The following is a 27,499-nucleotide window of genomic DNA, read 5'->3' on the forward strand; positions in this document are numbered from 1 at the left end:
CACAGGAGGTCTGGTGCTAGAATTAGTTTTTCTTGCTATACTGTTTGCGGCAATACCTCACTGTTAACATATGCATGCTCGCCCTAAGTATGTATTCACCTTTGCATAGAGAATGGCAGGGGGCAGGAGTGCTTTAAAAAATATATATTTTATTATTTATTTTATTTAAAATTTGTTTCTTACACTTTTTATTTATTTATTTTTTATCAACTTGAACAACATTCCTTGTGAGCGCATGGGTTTTGACAGGTCTGGTAGACCCCAGACCTCTCTTCTGGCCTCCAAAGCAGCCGATCATACACAGATCGGTCTGACTGGCTATTTTACTGTGCTGTTATCACCCTGCTATAACTTCATCACCTCCAAGGCTGGCCAAATGCTGACTGATTCTTTTTTCATTCAGCCTGCTGTACTGCACGGATCTATGAATCTCCCTGCTGGTTTATTGTATGCTGAGAGCCATTTCTGTACCCTCTGTTTTAGTACCTCCTCTATCTTAGAGATAAATGTAATTAAACATAAAAAAAGCCCATGTTACAGGTTACTCTGTGGTTACCAGCTGAGTACATAAATGTCTATACAAGTAAGAATATTGTCTCACCAAGAATGGGGGCAGTTGGGTGCAGGGGTTTTGATATATGAGGGTAGTGGCTTCAATGAAGGCAGCCACATTGCTTTTGCTTGCAGGTATATTGCTCCACAGGGAATGGTGGCTGTTGGGTGTAGGGGTTTTGGTGTACAAAAGTGGTGGCAGCTTAAAGCGGTAGTAAACCGCCAGATAAATACAAAAAAAGTGTGCCTCCCTGCAGGTTTAAAGTGGTTGTAAACCCTAAACCCCCCCCCCCCCCCCCCCAAAATAAAAAAACCTGCAAGACAAAGGCATAGTGCACATAGCGTAAAAGTGCATTGCATACTAGCTCATTATGAATTACTTACCTGAGATTGAAGCCCCCGCAGTGGTCCTCGTTCACCGCTCCGGCGGCCGACACCGCTCACAGGGGTTACTTCCGGGTATCACGGCGCTGTGATTGACCAGAGCCGCGATGACATCACAGTCTAGCTGTAACGGCACAGTCTAGCTGAAGCAACGGCACGTACATGCCAGTGCTTCAGTTTTCTTAAGTGCGCATGTGCCGATGACGTCGGCACGTGCAAATACAGGGATATCTCCTAAACCGTGCAGGTTTAGAAGATATCCAGTGTAGCTCCAGGTAAGCCTAATTATAGGCTTGCCTTGCGCTTCCACCTTCGCCCAGTCTTCCTTCCTGAGTTTGTGGGCTCCGGCTGTATGAATGACCAGAGCTTTGATGACATCACTCTTGCACATGCGCATGGGAGCCCCGTCACATAACTCTGAAGGTATGTCATGGGTATGCCATCCCCTTAGAATGCATGTTCCGGTGATGTCACCGGCTGCATGGTGTGTGATTATCTCCTAAAAAGTGCAAGTATAGGAGATTTTCACTGAACAAGTTAAAAAGTGGACTTCATTTCCACTTTAAATGGAAGCATACCATCCAATGGGCAGTTCCTTAACCCCCACATTTAATACTGCGTATTACCAAAGGATAACTGCCTTTTTTGGAATAAGTTTTGATCATTGCTTCCCCCACCCACCTAATTATGACACTTATATATATATATATATATATATATATATATATATATATATATATATACACTGTATTTATTGGCGTATAACACTCACTTTTTCACCATGAAAATCAGGTGCAAATATCGTGTGCGTGTTATACGCCAATACTTCAATTTTAGCTGCCTCGGAGGGGACAGGGAGGGGGGTGGGACAAGCGCCGTCAGATTACATACAGTGAGAATCTCCTGTTTACTTGGCGGCCTCTATAATAAGAAGTCCCGTCTCTTGGGCCCCCTTTGGACCACTGTCTATCATAGGAGATTCTCACTGTATGTAACATGTCGGCGCTCATCCCGCCCCCCTCTAGGGTGCAAATGGGCATCGATCAGGCTGCATTGTTGGCAATGGTGAGGCTGCTGCACTGATGCAAATGGTGAGGCTGCTGCACTGATGCAAATGGTGAGGCTGCTGCACTGATGCAAATGGTGAGGCTGCTGCACTGATGCAAATGGTGAGGCTGCTGCACTGATGCAAATGGTGAGGCTGCTGCACTGATGCAAATGGTGAGGCTGCTGCACTGATGGCAATGGTGAGGCTGCTGCATTGATGGCATTGGCGAGGCTGCAGATGGGCATTGATGAGGCTGCATTGATGGCAATGGTAAGGCTGCTGCATTGATGGCAATGGTAAGGCTGCTGCATTGATGGCAATGGCGAGGCTGCTGCTTTGATGGCAATGGCTAGGCTGCAGATGGGCATTGATCAGGCTGCATTGATGGCAATGGTGAGGCTGCAGATGGGCACTGACCCTTATTTTGCTTCAAAGTTCCTTATTTCAAATTTTAAGTTTTTTTCCTGAAACTTCCCTCTTAAAATGTCCATAGAAGCAGATAGTTATGCTACCTAAAGCCTGCTTGCTCATGTGCAAAATTTCCTAACTGTTTAGGGTTGATTTACTAAAGGAAAATAGACTGTTCTGCCACTTCTATCATTCAATCATGTGCAAGCAAAAGTTTCTTTTTTTAAAATATTTTTTATAATATTTTTCTTGCGTGATTGGCTAATCTTTGCATGGTGAATTTTCACTATATTCACTAAGCTAGGGGAAGCTTCCCCTGCAATGTGAACAGCCAATCATATCTCTTTTGTTTGCTGCTGCCTTTGAGGAGAACAAACCTATAACCTGCAGCTTTATATGGTGAAACAGCCATACTGAAAGCGAGCACTGAGTTTGGCCATTATACCCTATGGAGGACTAGAAACCATACATATTCCCTTATCAGGCTCGGTGCACCAAAAGGGACGCAGTTATGGCCTGGCCACAGGCAGTGATAACTGTTGGGGTTATCTTTTGGGATTTGGTGAATAGGAAAAGGCCATGCTAAAATTTAAATATATAGTAATGTGTAGATATTATTTAAATAAGTTTAATTGCAGCATATGCTTTTTATATGCATCAGATTTTGTCTGGTCTGCTTGAAATTAAAGTGATTGTAAATGATTACCTTGTAAAACAATCCATTCAGTTTAAAATAAATGAAAGGCAAAACATTTGTGTATGTTTCCCTTTTTTATAAGTGATCAAATTCCCTCTGCTCTTAGCTACATAAGAGCTGGGGGAGGAGAAGCAGCAGCCCACCAAGCTTCCCAGTGAAGGGCTGTGCAGCAGGGGTGTGTCAGGACAAGTCTGACCATTGGAGGAGAGTACACTGAGTTCTCAACATAGCTAGAGAATTGACGAACATGTGCTCTCCTGCTTAGTGTGGTCAGTTTTTATTGGAAAGCAGAGGGACTAGCAGGAACACCAGGGATTTCACACAAAAGAAGCAATACAAAGAAAAAAAAGATACTTTCTCATAGAAGTACATGGTACAATGGCACATATCGGGAATATGAAGTGTTGGGGTAACAAACACTTTAAAGTATAATAATAACAGGGCAGTGCTTAGAACAGTTGTACATTTTTAAGTTACAGTAGCCATTTGCAACAAGTTATTTGTCATCTTGGAGTATGTGATACCAGTAAACTAAGACCTGCTAAACCTTGGTGTAGGTTACTGGAATTTACACATCCCCTTTGTTCTTTGCACTTTTTTATTGTATATATATATGACTACTAGATAAGCTATTTTAAAGCTCTCCCATTTTAGGTTATTTCTATACCTGCATTCATTTCCAGAATGCTATAGGTGCAAGCTGAGCCCTTATGACCTGCAACCCCTAAGGCAGCTGTCAACTAGTTAAATGATATTATATTGTATTTTGGCATACAGTGGCAAGAAAAAGTATGCGAAGCCCTTGGAATTAACTGGTTTTCTGTGGTAATTTGCTATAAAATGTGATCTGGTCCTCATCTAAGTCACAACAATAGACAAACACAATGCGCTTAAGCTGCTAAGACACAAATTATTCTAATTTCTTATGTCTTTATTGAACACACCCATTAAACATTTACAGTGCTGGAAGGAAAAGTAAGTGAACCCATAGCCCCGGTTCACATAGGGGCGACTTGTCAGGCGACGGAACCATTCTAATAGGAGCGACTCTGGTCGCTCCGACTTAGAAAAAGGTTCTTGTACTATTTTTGGGGCAACTTCAGGTGACTTGCATTGACTTCTATACAGAAGTCGTTTTGCAAGTCGCCACTGAAGTCATGTGCAGGTCGCCTCTGTGAGTCGGCCTGCAAGTCTTGTTGCCCCTGTGTGATTTGGAACATAGAGTGATTACTTCAACAAAGTTAATTGGAGTCAGTAGTTTGCACACCTGGAGGCCAATTAATCCAATGAGTTTGGATGTGTTGTTTAGAGCTACTCTGATTGGTAAAAGACACTCAAACATTTTAAGATTTCTGTTCATTCGAAAAATCAGCTGATGTGAACAATTCCTCGCAAAAAGAAGCTCTCAGAAGACATACAATCAAGAAAAGTTGATCTGCATAAGGCTAGAAAAGGGATACAAAGTGACCTTAAGATGTTTAGGCATCCATCAGTCAACCGTTAGACTGGTGATTCACAAATTTACTATAAATGGAGACAGTTCAGTACTGCGGCTACTCTTCCTAGAATCCTCAATGAGGTTAAGAAGTAACAGGTAAAGGTTTGAAGACCTCACTGAATCTGGCAAACAATCCCTGTTTAAGTCTACCATACATAAGTATTTGAACCGGCAAAATGTCCATGGTAGAACAGAGGAAGTCGTTGCTCTCCTAAAAAAAAAAAAAAAAATAATAATCTGCACGTCTGAAGTTTGCCAAAGAGCACCTTGACAAACTGCAACACTACTGGGAAAATGTGTTGTAAATTGATGAAACAACAGTTTAATTATTTGGGAAGAATACTCAGCACTATGTATGGTGCAAAAAAGACAGCTTACCAACATCAAAACATCCCAAAAGTGACGTATGGTGAAGGGAACATCATGATTGGGCTTCCTTTACTGCTTCAGAGCCTGGGCTACTTAACATTATCGAGAGAAAAATGAATTCCCAAGTTTACCAAACTATCTTACAGGATAATGTCAAGGTGGCTTTCCACCAGCTGAAACTTCGTAAAAGTTGGGCAATGCAGCAGGACAATGACCCTAAGCATCGAAGTGAATCCACCACAGACTGGCTTCAGAAAAAGAAAATGCACTTTTTGGAGTGGCCCAGTCAGAGCCTAGGTCTGAACCCCATAGGGATGCTAAGGAATGACCGTAAGAGAGACATTCACACTAAACATCCTACAAATGTACCTGAGCTGAAGCATTCTTGTAAAGAGGAATGATCAAAAATTCTTCCTGAACATTATACAAATTTTATGCAGAGCTATCGAAAGCGGTTGCTTGAAGTCATTGCTGCTAAAGGCTGTTTGACCAGCTGTTAACCCCAAGGATTCCCTTACTTTTTCCTCCTGCACTGTGAATGTTTGATGGGTATGTTCAGTAAAGAGACAAACGATTAGATTTGTTTCTGTAAGCAGGTTAAGCTCATTGTGTTTGTCTATGACTTTGATGTGGCTCAGTTTACATTTTATGGCAAACTAATGCAGAAAACCAGGTAATTCCAATGGGGTTCACATACTTTTTCTTGTCACTGTATGTACAGGCAGGCTTTGATCTGTAATGAGAGCCTAAGCCGTATCCACAGATATATTTCATGTGCATGCTGACTGTGATCTTCTCTAGCTATGCTTTGCGATATTACACACATGTAACCACGTTTTCTAATATGAATGTGTACATTCCAGGAGCCCATTAGAATTTGAATTTAAAATAGTTGTGAATTTTTTTAGTCATTCTTTTGAATATTTGGTTATAGCAGTGTTATAGTAAAAAATATGATTCATATTATGGTCTTGTTTTTTTTCTGTATTGACAAGCTGCATATTCCCTGCTTCAGTTTCTCTTGTAGTGTCAATTTGGTAAATAGATCCATTAAATAAAAATTAAAGTAGTCGCTATATTGACAGTGTTAGGTATAGAACTTAAAGTAAAGCCTTAATGTGAAAGTGTTTACATTAATAAAACTCTTTAAAACCTACCCACAATCCTCTTCACTTTGTTCTTGTTAGCAGAGAAATGTCTCAGAGGGTAACCCCAGGCATAAAAAACAGAGCACGTCTCTGATGTCTAAGTGCCTGCATGACTACTTGAACTACATGGGAATTGAGAAAAAGTCTTGGAACCTGACAACACAGAGGTTTAGTATGTTTTCAGATTACCAAGGGACAGCTGCAGTAATGTGTACTATATGTAATAAGGCCAGGTTCACATCTATCTGTGTCCGTTTTTTTTCTGTTTTGTCATCCATTTTTTTAAGGTGTCATGTGCATTTTCATGCATTTTCCTTATTATGTTGAGAATAACAAAAAAATCAGACATGCCTCATTTTTACCAATGCAGTGCGCAGATGTGAACTGCCTCATTGCATTCAATGTATTTTTATGACAAATGCATTTTTGTGTGTTCCAAAATGCACATAAAACCACAAAGGTATGAACAAAGCTTAAAGCTTTCACTCCTGTATAAATCATATACTTGAATATAACCAAATGTTCAGTGTGTTGTTCTATACATAATGATTGTGGGGAACATTTATATGCACAAGAAGGGGGTTATGGAGGTGTAATGTGACACTGGGTAAAACAAAGATTTTAATCATTGATTTTCTTTCCATCACTTACTACAAAAATCTGCAATAATCAAGTGAAATATTAGGTGAGAGACTGCTATTCAATTGAGGGCATCAATATTTCTAGTAAATATGGCATTGCATTAATAAGGGTACAAACTGGCGGTATTTAAAGTGTAAGTAAACCCCCCTATCGTTTTCTGCCAAAGAAGCTGCCTTCTTTGCCCCTGTTTAATCTACAACTGCCATGATGCTGCACATGTGATCAGTTATGACGCCAGCCATTGGATGGTTTGACAGTTTGGTTGAGAGCACAACCAATGAGTGTTACATTTCCGGCACGTGCCGGAGATGAAACTGTTTTATGTATGGGGGTTTACTTACGCTTAAACCTCATCAGATTCCTAAAACCTAACAGTAAACCTTGTTTTGCCTTTTTTTGGTCTGTTAAATATATAATTAAAAGCATTTTGTTATATCTATTTGATAAATACAAAATATACTGAGCTGATAACTTTCTGTGCATCAGAAGAAGTTATGGAGATGAGGAAAGTGGAGGGGATTGAGGAGAGGACTGTGTCTTTTGTAATCCATTGGAAATGAAGTAGGCAGGGCTGATACAATTCTTATGATTTCAAAGCTCAGTAGACACCGGGTCATGGTGCACCAAATATTTTTGTGTACGGAAACCTTTTTCTTTTTTCTTTGGATGCCTTAAATAATAGTTTAATTTGAAGGGTTTGAAATGATATATACAACTAGTCCAGGAATTGTGTGGGAAAAAAGCCCATGTGTGACGTGCAATCTGCGCCAAATAAATAATGATAGGGAAAATGGGTTTGTTGGTATTTGGTGGAGTAAATGTGTAGTAGTAACCAGGCGAATGATGGTGCAAATCACATTCTACTATAGGCCAAATAAGCTATATTCTAATGGTTTTTGGTCATGGCATGGTTTTACTTCCTCATGTCAGAGCCTCCAGCAAGGAGAACTGTAGTGAGATCACCCAATCTCACTAGTCGCTAGCAGTCAGGCAGCAGCTCCTCAAATTTTCACTTTTTGCACTCAGTTCCGCATTAAAGTAAATCGAATGCCCTTATTTTAATAGAATACAATTTTCTCCATTTTTCATTTCTTTTGTATCTCAGTGCCGTCCTGCAGCCTTTTTTTTTTTTTTTTTTTGGGGGGGTGTAGACAGATGGTTGTCACATCTTAACAGTAAGTGTCTATACAAGTACCAGGTGTTCTTTTAACCACTTAAGGACCGAGCCTCTTTTTTAGATGGGTTGTTTACAAGTTAAAAACATTTTTTTTTGCTAGAAAATTACTTAGAACCCCCAAACATTATACATTTTTTTTCAAGCACCCTAGAGAATAAAATGGCGGTTGTTGCAGTACTTTCTGTCACACTGTATTTGAGCAGCGGTCTTACAAGCGCACTTTTTTTGGATTAAAAGATAAGAGAACAGTAAAGTTAGCACAATTTTTTTTTTATATTGTGAAAGATAGTGTTCTGCCGAGTAAATTGATACCAAACATGTCACGCTTCAAAATTGAGCCCGCTTGTGGAATGGCGACAAACTTTTACCCTTAAAAAGCTCCATAGGCAACGTTTAAAAATTTTCTACAGGTTGCATGTTTTGAGTTACAGAGGAGGTCTAGGGCTATAATTATTTCTCTAGCTTTACCGATCGCGGCAATACCTTACATGTGTGGTTTGAACCCCGTTTTCATATGCAGCCGCTACTCGCGTATGCATTCGCTTCTGCACGCGAGCTCGGTTTACTTTACTTTTTTATTTTTACACTATTGTTTACAAAAAAAAATTGTCGCTTTTATTCCTATTACAAGGAATGTAAACATCCCTTAGTAATAGAAAAAAAGCATGACAGGACCTCTTAAATATGAGATCTGGGGTCAAAAATACCTCAGATCTCATATTTACACTAAAATGCAATAATTAAAAAAAAAAATTGTCATTTTAAAAAAATAATTAAAGAAAAATGGGCCTTTAAGAGCTATGGGCGGAAGTAATGTTTTGACGTCACTTCCGCCCTGCAATGCCATGCTGACGGGTGGGGGCTATCTTCCCTTCACTCGTCTCCATGCCAAGGAAGGAAGAACATCCAATCGCCTCCGGCGGCTTCGGTAAGCGGCGGAGAGCATCGGAGCGTGGTGGGAGGGGGGGCTCTCCCACCGCCGATAAAAGTGATCTTGCAGCGAATCCGCCGCAGAGACCACTTTTATCTTGAAGTGAACCGTCGGCCGAACACGAGGATACCAGGGTTATGGCAGCTAGCTGCTGCCATAACAACGATATCCCCCATCAAATTTAGGACGTATATCTGCGTGCGGCGGTCTGGAAGTGGTTAATGAAAGCTTCAGATTTTAAAAGATCATTTTGAAATCACATTAACATATGAGATATTAGTGACCGTATGTAGGCCTAATGGGAGAATGTGGAAAGTCTATGCTGTGAACTGTGATCTATAGTTGAAATTGAGGACTTGTCACTACAAAGGGACCTGTTGCATTAGTTCACCAGTGAGGCTCCAAATCTGTAATGGCCTGAATTATTGTTGCGATGTCCACTCTGCGTTTTGGTCCTGTTAAATGTTTTTTTTTATCAGAATCGAGGCACAATTCCCTTTTGGGCTTCAAGGCTGCTCCATCTTTCAACAAAGGTGTTGGGGGTGTAATAATAATTTGTATCAGACCACTAAGCATTCCTCATTGAAGATTGCTAAGGCATGTTTCAGTCAGCTCTATAATGCTATGGTCATACCTCTTGTGCCAGAATCTTCTTGATACCCCATAATATAAGCATAGCAGTTACTGCTGTGCTTATAAATAGATTTGGCAGCTGATATTCCTGCCATGCAGTAATAATAACATGAATTGTTTGTGTGGCCCATTTAACATAGGGAGGCTAACAATTTTGTTACCAAAGCTACCCACTACTTCTATACACAATGGTCCCCATTCTGTGGTTATTGTCAGCCTAAATTTAGTTGCTGTAGTGTGTATGAAAGCTTGTATAGTATGCATTTTGAACATCGGTATAACCATAACAACTACAGCATAAATTGTGGCTCACAGTTATTGTTCCAAGAGATAGCCTTTAATGCCTTGCTCAGACAGGCCCTGTCACCTGTTGTCCCATTGTCACAGCACCTGTCGGCTGAAGCCACAAAAACAAGTTGCTCAACACTGCTAACCGTGCGCACTTAAACAGGTTCTAAAGGCAGGACATTTTTTACCTGTGACGAGAGTCATTTTGCGCAGGGGGCCCTTTCTCAGCTCCCCAGACCCCTCTTATGTGTAAGTAACCCTGTGTCTATTAGGGGCACAGGGTGACGGGGGGGAAATGATGGACAGCTACCTTATGGACACTGAGAGAATGGAGAGGCTCTTTCACTTGTGACAGTAATATTTATGAACAATATCCCTCAAGAAATATATGAAAATAAATGAATTCCACTTTTCAGGCTGCTGGAATATTGTATGAGCTCGGTCTCATAGATGGTTGTAGACTTTTTACCAGATAGTTTGAGGAGGAGTGGGGTTTGTTTTTATTGTTAAGTGGCTGTATCCCATTCCTCTATTGTTTTTGTCTGTCTGAGCATCTCTTGTAGATGAGACGAATTTGTGACCACTTTAACTTGTTATGGAACTAGTGTAAGATGTTGTGTTTTATGCTTATAAGAATGTGTATTGTACAGTATCTTGTATTCAGTATTGTTGGGGCCAAATAGTCTGCTCGCCTCGGCTGGTTTAAGTGCCTAGTTAATTGCTCATGTTAATGAAACCACTGTGAGCTATTAGTTCCTAGGGGAATCCTCCAACAGCCCTTCCTAGGTGCTGTCTACTTGCCCAGTTACTGATTGAATTATTTGTTTGAAGATACCTGTATCTCATGTTACTGAATGTACAGTTTACCCCGCCCTGTGTCATTATGCAAAGAAGGGGGGGGGATTGTCCCAGAGTGCATATCTCTTTGTGCCTGTGTTTCAATAAACAGTTGATGTTTTGCGCCACCCTAGACTATGTCTCGACAAATGAATGGGTGAGCTAAGGGTTCTTGAATCATGCTGGTACCCAGCAAGGGAAGCTTATACAGCGGACATACTCTTCTTGAGTACAGGGTTGTCACATTACCTTTATGCATTCTCTGCATTTAGGCAAAAAATGTCCTAGTAGTTGTTGTGACACCCCCCCACACTATTTTTTTCCTTCATTGCATACGTGTTTATATATAATATGATGTTTTAGCATGCAACTAACATTGTGTGCCTGTTTTCAGGGGTAAGAAACTATTTGAAGGAGGCGTTGGTGAACATCATTGCTGTACATGCAGAGGTAGGTTTGCTGAGCACTTTATGGCATTTGCCATTTCCTGTTTGACGCTTAAAGTGTTACTAAACCCACAGTAAAATCAATCTGTATATGCAGTAAAGCATGCTTGTTATACTCATTGTGGAACCTAAGGGGTTAATCCTCTGCATTGTGTAAAAAGGCTGTTTGATCCTGTCTTCTCTGATCCTCCCCTTTTTCCACTGTCACCAATCCATCTCCTCATAGAACAGAGCCTTGGGGGCAAGCTGCACATGCTCAGTTCAGTGTGTATTACTATAGAGGTTTTTTTTTTTTTGAGAGAGAGTGCATGTAATCAGCACAGGGCCAATTGGCACTGTCCAGAGAGGGCCAGGGGTCCTGCAGCCTCATAGGACAATCACGGGAGAATGAAAACTCTTACAAGCTTTAACCAGACACTGATAGAAGTCACAAGACAGCTGATAAGAAAAGCTATTTAGCAGTTTATATTTACTAAAACTATTGCATTTCCATGTTCTATGTACTGTGAGAGACCAGATATAGTGAATGCAGAGTCCTGGGTAGAGTTGCCACCTCATCCCTTTAAACCCAAACACCTTTAAATTACACAGGTTCTGAGGATAATTAAATGCAGATAAGGCACCAAGTGAGTTTAATTACCACCTTAATCAGCCACAGAACCTGTGTAATTAATATGTGTTTGGGTTTAAAGGGATGAGGTGGCAACCATAGTCCTGGGTTTAGTAAGACGTTAAAGAATATCTAAACCAAAAAACAAAATTAAGTATATTGTAGTTTACAGTCCATAGATATGGTGGCCACATTTGTATTATTTTTTCAGAAAGTACAGAACAGTTTTTGCTGTTTATGCTATTTGTATGTTTTTAGATAATGTGGTTGTTCTTTAAATCATTTGCACTTTGAAAAGTGGCAGCTTTCTTTTAGGCTGTGAAAGACTAAATCTGCTAAATGACATTTTTTACTGATAAAAATGTTTCAGAAATCATTATATAAATTGAATTTTCTAGTTCAAAAGTTTTATTGAGAGAACACATTGGTGTACAGGCAGCAATAAAAGCATGTACAAAGACTCAATGTAATACACTCTGTTGTAAAAAGAAAAAAGGTTTTATAAATTTGGCTATACAAACAATGCCAAGTGAAGCTATAGTAGAGCCTAAGCGCTGGTTCACACAGGGGCAACACGACTTACAGCGCGACTTAGCAAGGCGACTTCAGCGCGACTTCAGCGCGACCTCAGCGCGACTTCAGCGCGACTTGGGGCGACTTACAAGGCGACTTCAAGTCGCCTCCAAGACAGGCGACTTTCCAGTGGCCAATCAAACTACAATCCGCTCTGGGGGAGGGAGGGGTTTGCTTGAAAAAAACATCTTCTCTTCCTGTGAAGTCGCTTCACTATAGACCACGATCCGACTTGTAGGCGACTTCCATTGAAATCAATGGGTACAAGTCGCCTACAAGTCGCCTTGAAGTAGTACAGGGACCTTTTCTGAAGTCGGAGCGACTTCAGTAGCGTACATATAGACGGCTCTCATTCACTTACATGGACTTTCAGATGTCAAGCGACTTGGGGCGACTTGAGGTCTGACAAGTCGGAACCCAAGTCGCGGTAGTGTGAACCGGCACTAAGACTATCATGAGTAATCATACAAAGTAGCATAGTACAAGAAAAAAAAAAGCTGTGCTTAACCACTTTAAGACCAGGCCTATTTCTTAAACTTGTTGTTTATAAGTTAAAATCATTTTTTTTGCTAGAAAATTACTTAGAACCCCCAAACATTATATATATACTTTTTTCTAACACCCTAGAGAATAAAATGGGGGTCGTTGTCATTTTTTCTGTCACACTGTATTTGCGTAGCAGTCTTACAAGCGCACTTTTTTTAGAAAAAATACACTTTTTTGAATTAAAAAATAAAACAGTAAAGTTAGCCCAATTGTTTTTATATCGTGGAAGATGATGTTACGCCGAGTAAACTGATACCCAACATGTCACGCTTCAAAACTGTGCCCCCACTCGTGGAATTGTGACAAACTTGTATCCTTAAAAATCTCCATAAGCGATGTTTAAAAAATTCTGCAGGTTGCATGTTTTAAGTTACAGATGAGGTCTAGGGCTAGAATTATTGCTCTCACTCTAACGATCGCGGTGATACCTCACATGTATGGTTTGAACACAATTTTCATATGTGGGCACTACTCACGTATGCATTCGCTTCTGCATGCTAGCTCGGCGGGACGGGGCGCATTAAAAAACTTTTTTTTTTTCTTATTTATTTTACTTTTTACTTTCTATTTTTACACTGTTCTTTAAAAAAAAAAAAAAAAAAGTTGTGTCACTTTTATTCCTATTACAAGAAATGTAAACATTCCTGGTAAAAAAAAGCATGACAGGACCTCTTAAATATGAGATCTGGGGTCAAAAAGATCTCATATTTACACTAAAATGCAATAAAAAAAAAGTGATTTGGAAAAAAAGAAGAAGAAAAAATGTCCCTTTTAAGAGCTATGGGCGGAAGTGATGTTTTGACGTCGCTTCCGCCCTGCAATTGTATGGAGCCTAACAGTGGCCATCTTCCCCTCACTCAGCACCATGCCAAGCAGGGGAGAAGACTCGATCACCTCTGCCGCTGCTGGCAACTCCGGTAAGCGGCGGAGGGCACCGGGGAAGGGGGGGCCTCTCCCGCCACTGATAAAAGTGATCTTGCACCGAATCCGCAGCTGCTGCCATAACAACGGTATTCCACTTCAAAATGCCGCTGTATAATGACACACGGGTGGTCCGTAAGTGGTTAAAGTGACTGTAAAGTCTTGTTTTTGTTTTTTTTGTTTTTTATAAAAATAACAAACGTGATACTTACCTGCTCTGTTGCAGTGGATTTGCACATAGCAGCCTAGATCCTTCTCTTCTTGGGTCCCTATTTTGTGCTCTTGGGCCCTCCCTCCTTTTCAGTGCACCCAACAGCAAGCAGCTTGCTATGGGGGCACCCAAGCTGAGCTGCAGCTCCATGTGTACATTCAGACATGGAGCTGCGGTTCGGCCCTGCCCCCTCTCTCTACTGATTGGCTAACTGACTTTGACAGCAGCGGGAGCCAATGGTGCTGCTGCTGTGTCTTAGCCAAGGTTGCCAGACTTTAAAAGAGAAGTATGGTTTTCTTTTTTTTTTGGCTAATCATACTTACCTAGGTGAATGCAGCATCAGAACGATGCTGCATTTGTCCCCTTCCGTCTCGCAACTGAGAACCGAGCCACCGAACATCGCCGATGGCTCGGTTCTCACTCCTCCCCATGATGCTGGCTGTCAGCTCCTGCTCTGCTCCTCCGTGCACATTGGAGCTCTGAGGTCAAGGGGGGTTGTGACCAATCCACACTATTTTTGCAAAAGAGCACCAACATGCCTCCATCCCAATATATGCGAAGGGGGAAGAGAAACGGGACTTTGTATGAGGCATGTGGGTGAGTATGTTGGGCATTATGGTAAATGTTATAGTCTAGATAATGAGATCAGTATAAATTCCACAAATGGTAATATATCATAATCATGGTATAAAAGTTTTAATGGCATGGGAATGGGCCAAATACAGTCAAAAGAGAACACATTTAAGACCATGGTAAAAGCGTGTTGACGACAATGTACAAACAGGCAGAGTTCATAAATTGGTTATACAGTAACAACAACACATATACATAGTACAATAAATAAGTGCATCAATAGATCTAAACTCAATGCGTTTCTTGGCTTGGAACCAATCGTCAGGAGTCCGATGCCATGTAACTGTATCAAAAACAATAAAGTACCTATTAATGTATGAACAAATGTTTGTAAGGAAGATACACTGAAAGTGTGATTTTCCATGTACTCACAAGTTGTGCATTGATTAGTGATGATAGTGTGTTGCAATACGATAAAGGTCTGGGTCCATAGAGTCTCACCCGGGGTTGAGGCAGAGAGCACACCCCAATAGACCGCCGGCACGGCAGCCAAGATGACAGAAGCACCCATGGAGACCGGCAGTCAGGGACGTCTGGCGGGGCCAAGGAGTGTGAGTAAGCTGGGGGAAAAAAAAAAAATTGATGATGAGGAAGGGTGTATGAATGGTGAGTGAGTGATAATGGGATGAGTGAAAGCAGCATGGGATAGCCGTAGGTGTGTGAAAGGAAACTAGGGAAAAACGGGTGTGAGGGTGAAAGGAGGGATGGGATGGGTGTACAGGAGAAGGCCATTACTGTGATGGGTGAACCTGGGTGACAGGATGTGTGAAAGTTACCTGTGTGGTTGGTGCCCTGCCGAGCCAGAAGTCCAACATGAGTGACGGGATCATGGGATGCCCGGTCAGAGGCAGCCATTTAATGCCGTGGACATGAGGTGCGCGCACGCCAACGTCGTGCGCGGGCGTGATGACGCGGTAAGGAGCAGAAGGGGAGGGCCGATGTATGCGGCCGCCCATCGTGCCCTACAGCGTCTAAGCCCGGAGATGGACAACCGCTGAAGCATCCCGTATGCAGCGGCAGAGACGCCGCAGGCGGGATGTAGGGAGCATGACGCCGATGCGCCGAGGCCAGGGCCCGCCCACGTCAAGGACGGAAGGGTGATGGGTCCTAGGCTGGGCGCGTCGCAACCCCGACAGCGGTTGTGCATCTCCGGGCTTAGACTCTATGGACCCAGACCTTTATCATATTGCAACACACTATCATTACTAATCAATGCACAACTTGTGAGTACATGGAAAATCACACTTTCAGTGTATCTTCCTTACAAACGTTTGTTCATACATTAATAGGTACTTTATTGTTTTTGATACAGTTACATGGCATCGGACTCCTGACGATTGGTTCCAAGCCAAGAAACGCGTTGAGTTTAGATCTATTGATGCACTTATTTATTGTACTATGTATATGTGTTGTTGTTACTGTATAACCAATTTATGAACTCTGCCTGTTTGTACATTGTCGTCAACACGCTTTTACCATGGTCTTAAATGTGTTCTCTTTTGACTGTATTTGGCCCATTCCCATGCCATTAAAACTTTTATACCATGATTATGATATATTACCATTTGTGGAATTTATACTGATCTCATTATCTATACTATAACATTTACCATAATGCCCAACGTACTCACCCACATGCCTCATACAAAGTCCCGTTTCTCTTCCCCCTATCTCTGGAGCTCTGAGGTGTGGGGAGCGGCCGTCTCAGCGGCTCGCTGAGACTGCCATCAATCAAGGCAGCTGGGGGATCCAGACTTGGGAAGTCGGACAACATGCTGCCTCGACTGATGGCAGTGACATCAGCGGAGAGTGGACTTCAGACCGCTCTCCGCTGAAAACGGGTCACAGGAGTGCAAAACGAATAAAAAGCTTAGGCTGGACTTCTCCTTTAAGGTGTTTCAAAAAACGGTCAAGTAGGGTAGCTTAAATTATAGTGTGAATCATAAATTGCAATATACATTGAATTTTCAACAAGTTGTCTATATCTCCAGTTTGAATGTGTTGTCATTGGCTACTCATGTTCCTAGAATGCTGCAAAATAGTCAATATAAATAAAAAATACTTGAAAAAAACTTGTTAAATGATGTCAGCTTGTGGCCAGCTTGGTCACTTCTGAGCTAACTTATTAAATGAGCCTTATATGTTATTTTCTGTAGTGCAGTGTGAGGCCTCCCTGTGCCATTCTCTGCACCCTAACAGGGAAAAATGACATACAAGGCTCAAAACATCCACCGTGCACGTACAGCCAATGTTAATGAAATGTACACAAGGAAATGCAGCTTCACTGCATTGATGGCTGTATGTATTCCAGTGGATGGTTCATGGAGACTTTATAATAAAGCGTTATGATTTCTGTTGAATGTAATCTGATTCAGCAGTCCCATTATGGCTTCATTTTGGCAGTACCAGTGTGCCACAAAAGCTCTGCATGTTAATAGGACACTCCTAATAACTGAAATTGCACCAATTTAATCCTGTTCATATAACCGGAATCTATGGAGGAAAGGTAAATATTTTCCACTGTTATTTATAATTCTAGGTATTCTCAATTTCCAAAGAACTTGTCCCCAGAGTAATGTCTAGAATTGTGGAAGCAGTGGGGGAAGAGCTCAGCAGGCTCATGCAGTGTGTGTCATCCTTCAGCAGGAACGGAGCATTGCAGGTACGTCCACATTCTCAACACCTCATTTCTGCTAATTGACTTATATTTTGTATATGAAGGTAGGTACTTATCCTACTTTATGTGTTGGTGTAACATCTCTCTGATGTCTGTTACATTCAGCTATTATTATTTGTGCCTAAATGATCTACTGGTTTCCCATATGCGTATAGTTACAGCATATTACACAGCACTTTATCGAGTGTATATGTCCACTAATAACATCAGCCCCTTCCACAAAGAGCTTACAGCTCATATTCCTGGCACTCCTACACAGTAGGAGTGCCAGGAGTAGGATGGAAGGCAGTGAACCAGGTAGTAGGTGATTGCAGTGGAGGAGGAGAATCTTGCACCTAATGGAAACACCCTGCAAGCAGGAGAAATCCTAATTGGATCTGAACCCTCGTTGCTCAGTTCTGATAGCTAGTAGTCCTATTCCCTGGGTGGGTGACTTTTTAAGGACACTGGTCATTTTACCGACACTGGCACACCTCTTTTCCCTGTTCTTACTGCAGCTACAGTAAGCTAGGTGACCCTCCCAAACTGTGTTTTTCCAGATGTTTCCCAGTGAGAAGCCATTGCTGGCCTTTCTGAGTGGACCAACTTTCTTTGTACAGGAGCAGCTTTGGAGGCTTCAAATATTGTAGAAATATTATAATTATTGTTAATCACTATTAAATTATTACTTTCATGTTAATCTGTGGGCTAGTGATCACTGTTTATTATTCCCTTTTTTGTTTTCACTGGTGCCTAGAAGTGTACATGCCTTGGTGCTGTGGACTTGGTTGTCTGCCAGCAATTGTAAACCATATGCTTAAAATATTAAATACTAAAACAGAAATTTAATTGTAAAAAGTGTAACTTGACATTTATCATTCAGTATTTAACAAATTGTTTTCCTCATCAGGCACGCCTTGAAATTTGCTCACTGAGAGATGCAGTAGCTATTTATCTGACAAATGACAGCAAGTAAGTATGTGTCTTGTGTTAGATATACAGTATGTAAAGGTAACCAACAACTACTGGTCTCTTTGGTGTACACCTTGCAAAAACCTGAAAACAGGTTGATAAGGCAGTGACAAATATCAGAAGTAAAGATGAGCAAACCGTTTACATTCCCCCAACAGACTGGTGAATATTAACCACCTCAATACAGGGCACTTACACACCCTTCCTGGCCAGACCAATTTTCAGCTTTCAGCGCTGTCACATTTTGAATGTCAATTACTCAGTCATGCAACAGTGTACCCAAACAAAATTTTTATCATTTTTTTCATACAAGTAGAGCTTTCTTTTGGTGGTATTTAATCACCAATGGGTTTTTTATTTTTGCGACATAAGTGAAAAAAGAGCAAAAATTTTGAAAAACAAAACTTTTTTTTAGTTTCTGTGATAAAATTTTGCAAATAAGTAATTTTTGTTCATATATTTGGACCAAAATTTATACTGCTACATCTCTTTGGTAAAATTAACCCAAATTAGGGGATATTATTTAGTCTGTGAAAGTTATGGAGCCTACAAGCTGTGGTGCAAATCATTGAAAATTGATCACACCTTATGCACTCATTTGTCTCATTTCTTGAGGCCCTGAAATGTCAGGAACGTACAAATACCCCCCAATTGACCCCTTTTTAAAAAGTAGACAGTCAAAGGTATTTAGTAAGAAGCATGGTGAGTTTTTTGAAGTTGTAATTTTTTCCCACAATTCTTGGGAAAATTAAGAATTTTATTTATTTTTTTCACAAAATTGTCATAACAAGTTATTTCTCACACACAACATATGCATACTTCCAATTACACCCCAAAATACATTCTGCTACTCCTCCTGAGTATGGCGATACCACATGTGTATGACTTTTACACAGCCTGTCCACACAGAGAGGTCCAACATGCAGGAGGGAGCACCATCAGAGGTTCTAGGAGCATAAATTATACCTCTAATTTCCTAACGACCTTTTACATTTTTGGCCTTGGAGCACCAGGACAATGGAATTACCCACAAAATTACCCCATTTTGAAAAGCAAACGCCCCAATGTCTATTCTATGAGGCATAATGAGTCTTTTGTACGGTTCATTTTTTTCCACAAGTCTTCGGAAAACGTGGAAAAAAAATGAAAACCTATTTCTTTTTACACAAAGTTGTCAATTTATAAAATATTTCTAACTCATAGCATGTATATAGCAAAAATTACACCCCAAAACACATTCTGCTACTCATCCTAAGTATGGCGATACCACACGTGTGAGACTTTTACACAGCCAGTCCACATACAGAGGCCCAACATTGAAGTAGTACCTTGAGGCGTGCTAGGAGCATAAATTAAACATCTCATTTCATTCCTACCTATCACACTTTTGAAGGTCCTTGAGCACCAGGACAATGGAATTACCCACAAAATGACCCCATTTTGGAAAGCAAACACCCCAACGTATATTCTATGAGGCATGGGCTGCAGATAGGTACTCAGGTACTCTGATGGGCTGGTGACAGGGGCTCGGTTACTCTGATGGGTTGGTGACAGGTACACGGGTACTCTGATGGCCTGGTGACAGGTACTCGGGTACTCTGATGGCCTGGTGACTGGTGCTCGGGTACTCTGAAGGGCGGTGGCAGGCACGCTGAAGGGCGGTGACAGGTACTCAGATGGGCTGTGACAGGTAATCAGATGGGCTGTGACAGGTACTCAGATGGGCTGTGACAGGTACTCAGATGGGCTGTGACAGGTACTCAGATGGGTTGTGACAGGTACTCAGATGGGCTGTGACAGGTACTCAGATGGGTTGTGACAGGTACTCAGATGGGCTGTGACAGGTACTCAGATGGGTTGTGACAGGTACTCAGATGAACTGTGACAGGTACTCAGATGAACTGTGACAGGTACTCAGATGGGCTGCAACAGATACTCAGATGGGCTGCGACAGATACTCAGATGGGCTGCGACAGATACTCAGATGGGCTGCGACAGGTACTCAGATGAACTGTGACAGGTACTCAGATGAACTGTGACAGGTACTCAGATGAACTGTGACAGGTACTCAGATGGGCTGTGACAGGTACTCAGATGGGCTGTGACAGGTACTCAGATGGGCTGTGACAGGTACTCAGATGGGCTGTGACAGGTACTCAGATGGGCTGTGACAGGTACTCAGATGGGCTGTGACAGATACTCAGATGAACTGTGACAGGTACTCAGATGAACTGTGACAGGTACTCAGATGAACTGTGACAGGTACTCAGATGAACTGTGACAGGTACTCAGATGGACTGTGACAGATACTCAGATGGACTGTGACAGGTGCTCACGTACTCGGGTACTCAGATGAACTGTGACAGGTACTCGGATACTCAGATGAACTGTGGCAGGTACTCGGTTACTCAGATGAACTGTGACAGATACTCAGATGGGCTGTGACAGGTGCTCAGATAAACTGTGACAGGTACTCGGATGGGCTGTGACAGATGCTCAGACTGTGACAGGTACTCGGCACGCAGATGAACTGTGACAGGTACTCAGATGAACTGTGACAGGTACTCAGATGAACTGTGACAGGTACTCAGATGAACTGTGACAGGTACTCAGATGAACTGTGACAGGTACTCGGGTACTCTTATGGACTATGACAGGTACTCGGGTACTCTTATGGACTATGACAGGTACTCGGGTACTCTTATGGACTATGACAGGTACTCGGGTACTCTTATGGACTATGACAGGTACTCGGGTACTCTTATGGACTATGACAGGTACTCGGGTACTCTTATGGACTATGACAGGTACTCGGGTACTCTTATGGACTATGACAGGTACTCGGGTACTCTTATGGACTATGACAGGTACTCGGGTACTCTTATGGACTATGACAGGTACTCGGGTACTCTTATGGACTATGACAGGTACTCGGGTACTCTTATGGACTATGACAGGTACTCGGGTACTCATATGGACTGTGACAGGTACTTTGTTGGATGGTGACAGGTCCTCTTTATTATGGGGGGGCAATCAGTGTGTGTTGGTGTGCATTGTAAGCCGTAACGAGATGTTACTACAATCTCCTTCTCACAAATGATTGGTGTGTGAGGAGGAGAACCCGGTAACATCTTGTTACCGCAGTTTGTTGACATTCTGTGACCGGCTGTGATTGGACACAGCCGGTCACGTGGTAAAGAGCCAATTTCATTGGCTCCTTACTGCGATCGGGGTTGGGCTGTGTCAGGGGGACAAACCTCGTCCCCGATCGCTGCTCTCCGCACGCCCTAGGGGTGTGCACAAGCGCCGTGCACGTCGACAGTACATGTGACCGGCTGTGATTGGACACAGCCAGTCACGTGGTAAAGAGACATTTTTTATTGGCTCTTTACACGGATCTGGGATGGGCTGTGTCCAAGGCACACTCCTCATCCATGATTGCCACGCTGCGGGCCCCCAGGGGACCATATGACAGCCTCCCAGGATGGGAGATCCCATCTGCGGACGTCATTTGACTATGGTCAGGTATTGAAGTGGTTAAGACATTTGCTTCATGCTGACTCTAAACTCATGTATGACCATATATTATACAGATATTTATAAGCATAGAGTGCTAATACAGATTTGCAGTATATGTTGTGATTTTCCAAATCGTATTGATCCTTAAAGTGGTTGTAAACCTCAGACATGTATGTATATATATATATATATATATATATATATATATATATATATAAAACCAAAGCATATCCCTCTATAGGGTGTACTTGTCTCAATTAAGAACACTAAGTGGCATATCTGTCTGCTGCTCTGTTCCTCTGCTATCTGCATGAGTCTCTTCTGACACGTTTTCCTGACACCAAGAGAAAAATGTTGACAGCCTCAGCTCTGTTCCTGTGTGGAGGAGGGTGTGCCCCTGTCCTCCAATCGCCTCTCAGAGCTCTTCTCCCTGAGCTCTGCAGAGTGTAATTTCAACTCTCTGCCCCCATTTTGTTGACATCTCAGATAAGCTTTATAAATTCTGGTGTTTAGCTGTAGAAAAGTGAAGAATGCAGATAAAGATGTACAACTTATGTAGGAAAATATGTTTCATCTCTGTGTATCACCTGAGGCCAGTCACTTCACTGTGTATATGACTCTTAGGGCTAGTTTACACTTGCTTCAAAACATGGCTTTGGAAACGCTTTGTTAAAGCTTTCTGAATGTCAGTCAAAGCTCCTGTCACTAAATAAAATGGATAGCTTACAGTCCTGTTTACACCTTGCTTTTGCTTGGTGCTTCGATGAGGCTTTGGTGGAGCTTTGATAGGGCTTTCAATGAGCCTTTGGTGGGGCTTTGATGAGGCTTCGGTGGGGCTTAAGTGGGACTTCAAGCGAGCTTTGCCATAGCCTTCTATAGAGGCTTTGAAAATGGTTAGCTTACAGTCTTGTTTACACCTTGCTTTTGCTTTGCTTTGGCTTCCCTTCAAAAATTATACCCCATGTAGCTTCAGTGGTGCTTCAAAGCGTCTTCAAGGCCTCCATAGAAGTCTATGGCAAAGCTCGCTTGAAGCCCCACAAAGCTTCACCGAAGCTCCACCAAAGCCTCATTGAAGCCCCACTGAAGCCTCATGGAAGCACCAAGCAAAAGCAAGGTGTAAAAAAGACTGTAAGCTAACCATTTTATTTAGTGACAGGAGGTTTGACTGACATTCAGAAAGCTTTAACAAAGTGTGTCCGAAGCCATGCTTTGAAGCAAGTGTAAACTAGCCCTTAGGGTTTACAACCTTTTAAGTAAAATTGTGCTTTGTCTTGCAGGACAAAGACTCGCTTAACTGCCATCCTCCCTAGCTGTACACACTTATCTTCCCTTGCCTCACTTTCTCAATCATTCTACTACTTCTCTGATTGGCCATTGGGAGCAAAGTAATATTCCTTGAACTTCCGGGCAGGAAACAACCAATTCACTCCACTTTCTACCAGGCGCTTGGCCATTTAGGCACCCAGTCTGGTCACATGGGGGCACTAAGAAAGCGCTGGGGGCCTGGCTGCAGCAGGCAAAGTGGAGGTCTGGTATTCTGTCTAAGCTACCTCGGTAGGCAACTTCTTAACAGGGAAAATCTTTGTTCTGTGGGATTGCAACAGAGAATCAGTCGTGTGTGGGTAAATATTGCCCCCCAAAAATTGCCCAAATGTTTAAATATGTACTGTTTTGATAATCCTTCATGATTCTGCATATTTACCTTACATGTCTAGCTCCAGCAAGGTATCTTCTTTTGTTTTCTTTTTTTTTTTTAATAGAGTAGGGAAAAGTTTTTTCGGGTGTTTGGAGAAATATCCCGTAACTTCTTTTCGCTGTCAAAGGAAGACACAGTCAGCAATGAAAACCTGACAGAGGTTTTCATCCTTTCCTAATCTACACAAAGAATATTTGTGTTCTCATCTGTGTACCCATTGGAGAGATTTTTCATCGCTTCCTGTTGTTGTGACAGAAAGTAATAGGATATCTCCTCAATTGGTACTCAGGCAGCAATAAATGCATTTTTTTTCTATTCCTTCTGCATTCTGTAGAGAAAGGAAAAAAAATAGTTGGCTTTTAAAATTCATTTTGTTTTATTAGCTGCGTTGTGTAAATTCTGTGGTAGCTCTGTTTGCCCTCTGGAGTTGTATGTACAAGTAAGGCTCACTGTGCAAAGGATGACAGATGAGAATTGCAGCATCTTAACAAATACATGGATTTGTTAAGATGCACATAGTTAAGGAGATCTGTCAGAAAGCATATCATGTTCCTTGGCTGACCAGCTTTTCCCATTATCCCCCGCAAGTAACTGAGGGGTGCAGGCTTATTGATGTGTATTATATTTTGAAATGCATAATCTAAATGTTTTCTGTTTGTTACACAGATCCAGTTTCAAACAAGCACTGGAAGCTCTTCCTCAACTTCCCAGTGGCAATGACAAAAAGTGAGTAATTTCCACCAGTTGTCAGTACACTTCCTTAAAAATCTTGTATTGGCTTAGGCTTATTAATTTAACCACTTCAATACAGGGCATTTTCACCCCCTTCCTGCCCAGGCCAATTTTCAGTTTTCAGCGCTGTAACATTTTGAATGACAATTGCACAATCATGCAACACTGGACCCGATTTTTATCATTTTTTTTCCCCCACAGAGCTTTCTTTTGGTGGTATTTGATCACCTCTGCAGTTTTTATTTTTTGCGCTATAAACAAAAGAAGAGTGACAAGTTTGAAAAAAACAATATTTTTACTTTTTAAAAAAAAAAAAATTCTTTCCTCAGTTTAGGCCGATACGTATTCTTCTACATACTTTGATTAAAAAAAAATCACAATAAGCGTATATTGATTGGTTTAAGCAAAAGTTATAGCGCCTACAAAATAGGGGATAGATTTATGGCATTTTTATTATTATTTTTACTAGTAATGGCGGCGATCTGCGATTTTCATCGTGACTGTGACATTGTGGCGGACATATCGGACACTTTTGACACTATTTTGGGACCATTGACAGTTATACAGCGATCAGTGCTATAAATATGTACTGATTACTGTATAAATGTCACTGGCAGGGAATAAGTTAACACTAGGGGGCGATCAAGGGGTTAAATGTGTTACCTAGGGAGTGATTCTGACTGGGGGAGGAGACCGATCGGTGTTCATACTTGAGATGAACACACGATCGGTCTCCTCTCCCCTGACAGGACGTGGATCTGTGTGTTTACGGTCCTGCTCTATAACGAGCTATCGCGAGTGCCCGGCGGACATCCCGGGCACTCGCATCGGCTCCTCAGCGACGAGGCAGCGTGCGCACACCCCCTATACCACCATGAGGCCGAGGACGTCATATGACACCCGCCGAGGATGGGAGATCCCATCTGCGGACTTCCTGTGACAATATGCGAGTAGGGAAGTGGTTAAGACTGGTATATGCATTAAGTATAGAAACATTTTCTGACACACCAGCACCCAATAAGAGAAGGAGCTCTTCATGTGAAATGTCTAACACATACATCACACAGTGGTAATTGTATGGACCCGTCATAAGTCACTTCTCTAACTGGTTAACTGACCCACATTAGCTTCACTTCCACTGTTTAGAAACCATGCTAGCAGTCAGTGAAGCATTGCTGTATCCTTTTTTTTAAGTTCCTCCATCAAAACTTAATATTCTGCTTTAGGAGTGATGTGCTTCAACAAGTTCACGTTCAGACATAACTCCTTTCTGTCTTTGAAGTGTTACCAAACCCACAACCGTAAAATCAGTCTGTATATGCAGAAAAGCATGCTTGCTATACTCACTGTGGAACTTAAAGGGTTAATCCTCTGCATTGTGTAAAAAGGCTGTTTGATCCTGTCTTCTCTTCCATAGTCCCCAAACCATCTGCTGATAAAACATAGCCTTGGGGGCAACCTGCATATGCTCAGTTTGGTGTATATTGCTAGAGAGTTTTTGTTTTCTTGGGAGAGTGCATGTGATCAGCACTATCCAGACAGAGGGACAGCCTCATAGGACAATCAGGGGAGAATTAAAACTCCTTTTACAAGCTTTAATCAGACACTGATAGAAGTCACAAGACTGCTGTAAATGCTGATGAGAAAAGATGTTTAGCAGTTTATAGTTACTAAAACTATTGCATTTCCATGTTCTGTGTACTGTGGGAGACCAGATAAAGTGAATGCAGGGTCTTGGGTTTAGTAACACTTTAAGTCTGTTTTTCTACTTAAAGCTGTTGTAAACAGCGGATGTTGTTAAAAAAAAAAAAAAAAACACCTGCAATGGCATCACATACTAGCACATTATGAAATATTCACCTTGGAAAAAAGCCCTCCAGTGTACTGTCACCGCTTAGAAGGCTGACATAATCCCCATGTCTTTCTTCTGGGTTTGTGCTCTCCAGCTATGTAGTTGGCCGATGACGTGAATGCGCGCAGGAGCCCTCAGTTCCGGCACGATGCTCTGGCAAGGCGGACCTCCAGAGTGCATGTGCCAGTGATGTCACTGGCTGCATGCAGGGTGAATATCTCCTAAACTGTACAGGTTTAGGAGATATTCATTTTACCGACAGGTAAGTAAAAATGACCAAGCAGGGTTTACCACTGCTTTAACGATAGAAGCCCCATTTCATGTGTCTGCTCCTTGTATGTTACCATTTTTTGCTATGAAAAATATATTATATATTGGCTCTCTTGCCAATCGATTATCTTCAATACTTTTGCAGTCACAGATAAAGAACTGGCATGCAGATCAGGTGTTCTGAGTTTGATGGTTGCATAATTTTTTAGGATCAGTGACTCCCAGGATTGAAGCTGGAAACAGCTGGCTAACTACCACTTTTAGAAGACCATACTTCCTTTATTACAATAAAACTGGAATATTTTAGATGTAAACAGGGAACAAATTAAGTTTGTCTGAAATGTTCACACTGGGTGATACAAACTGTTGATTTTTAGGTCTTTAGTGTCACAAATGTTACCTTATCATAAAGGCTGTGTCAGTTTGAGTTTCACAAAAGAAGATACAGGAGGTTACGGGATGAGGGAGGCCAGACAATGCACAAGGTATTGCTGTCCATCATGCGTCCTTGGAAACTGACCAGCAAGCTGACTGATTATCACAAGAACCCAACATTTCCCAATCCAGACACAGGAAAGAACTGGAAAAAGTGCACACACTATTTTCTTAACTGCCACCACTCTCCACTTACAAGCTTGTGAGAAACCCTGTACCCGACACCTCTAGTCAGTGCTCTCTGCACTCAAACAGTCTGGCACTCTGGCCACTCACGCTGCCTTCAATAGGAGTTACAGGTTAGGTAAACCAGGCAATATAATTTAGAATCTGAATAGAATTTGTGCAGAGATGGGACCCCTCAGACACGACCTAGATTTGATTGTGGATCTCTAAATTATACTGTTAGGATCAAAGAGTAGTTAAAACCCACACAGACTATAGAATGCGATAAAATAGGTTGATCGTTGCCTCTTACCCAATTTGCACAAGTAACATTTTGGTGATCGAGATCTTAAAACACTCATAACTGTGTCCAGCAGTGAATTATGAATCCAAAAGTTTGAGTAATGTTGTTCTGCTGTACATACAAGTGGATATAAAAAGTCCACACACGCCTGTTAAAATGTCAGGTTTCTGTGATGTAAAAAAAATGAGACAAAGATTAAATACTATACATAGTAACATAGTAGGTGAGGTTCAAAAAAGACACAAGTCCATCAAGTCCAACCTATGTGTGTGATTATATGTCGGTATTACATTGTATATCTCTGTATGTTGCAGTCGTTCAGGTGCTTATCTAATAGTTTCTTGAA

General features: G+C 41.7%; 1 protein-coding gene across 1 annotated transcript in view; it reads left to right on the top strand.

Moving 5' to 3' along the window:
* Positions 1–27,499, top strand: part of EXOC2 (exocyst complex component 2) — a 357,767-nt gene that overhangs the window by 315,646 nt on the left and 14,622 nt on the right. The window contains exons 23-26 of the mRNA XM_073630963.1: positions 11,007–11,062; positions 17,092–17,214; positions 18,119–18,180; positions 24,062–24,121. Coding sequence (XP_073487064.1) covers positions 11,007–11,062; positions 17,092–17,214; positions 18,119–18,180; positions 24,062–24,121 — 301 coding nt within the window. The remainder of the gene's footprint in view (positions 1–11,006; positions 11,063–17,091; positions 17,215–18,118; positions 18,181–24,061; positions 24,122–27,499) is intronic.

This window comes from Aquarana catesbeiana, linkage group LG05, assembly GCF_042186555.1.
Source record: "Aquarana catesbeiana isolate 2022-GZ linkage group LG05, ASM4218655v1, whole genome shotgun sequence".
NCBI classification, from domain to species: Eukaryota; Metazoa; Chordata; class Amphibia; order Anura; family Ranidae; genus Aquarana; species Aquarana catesbeiana.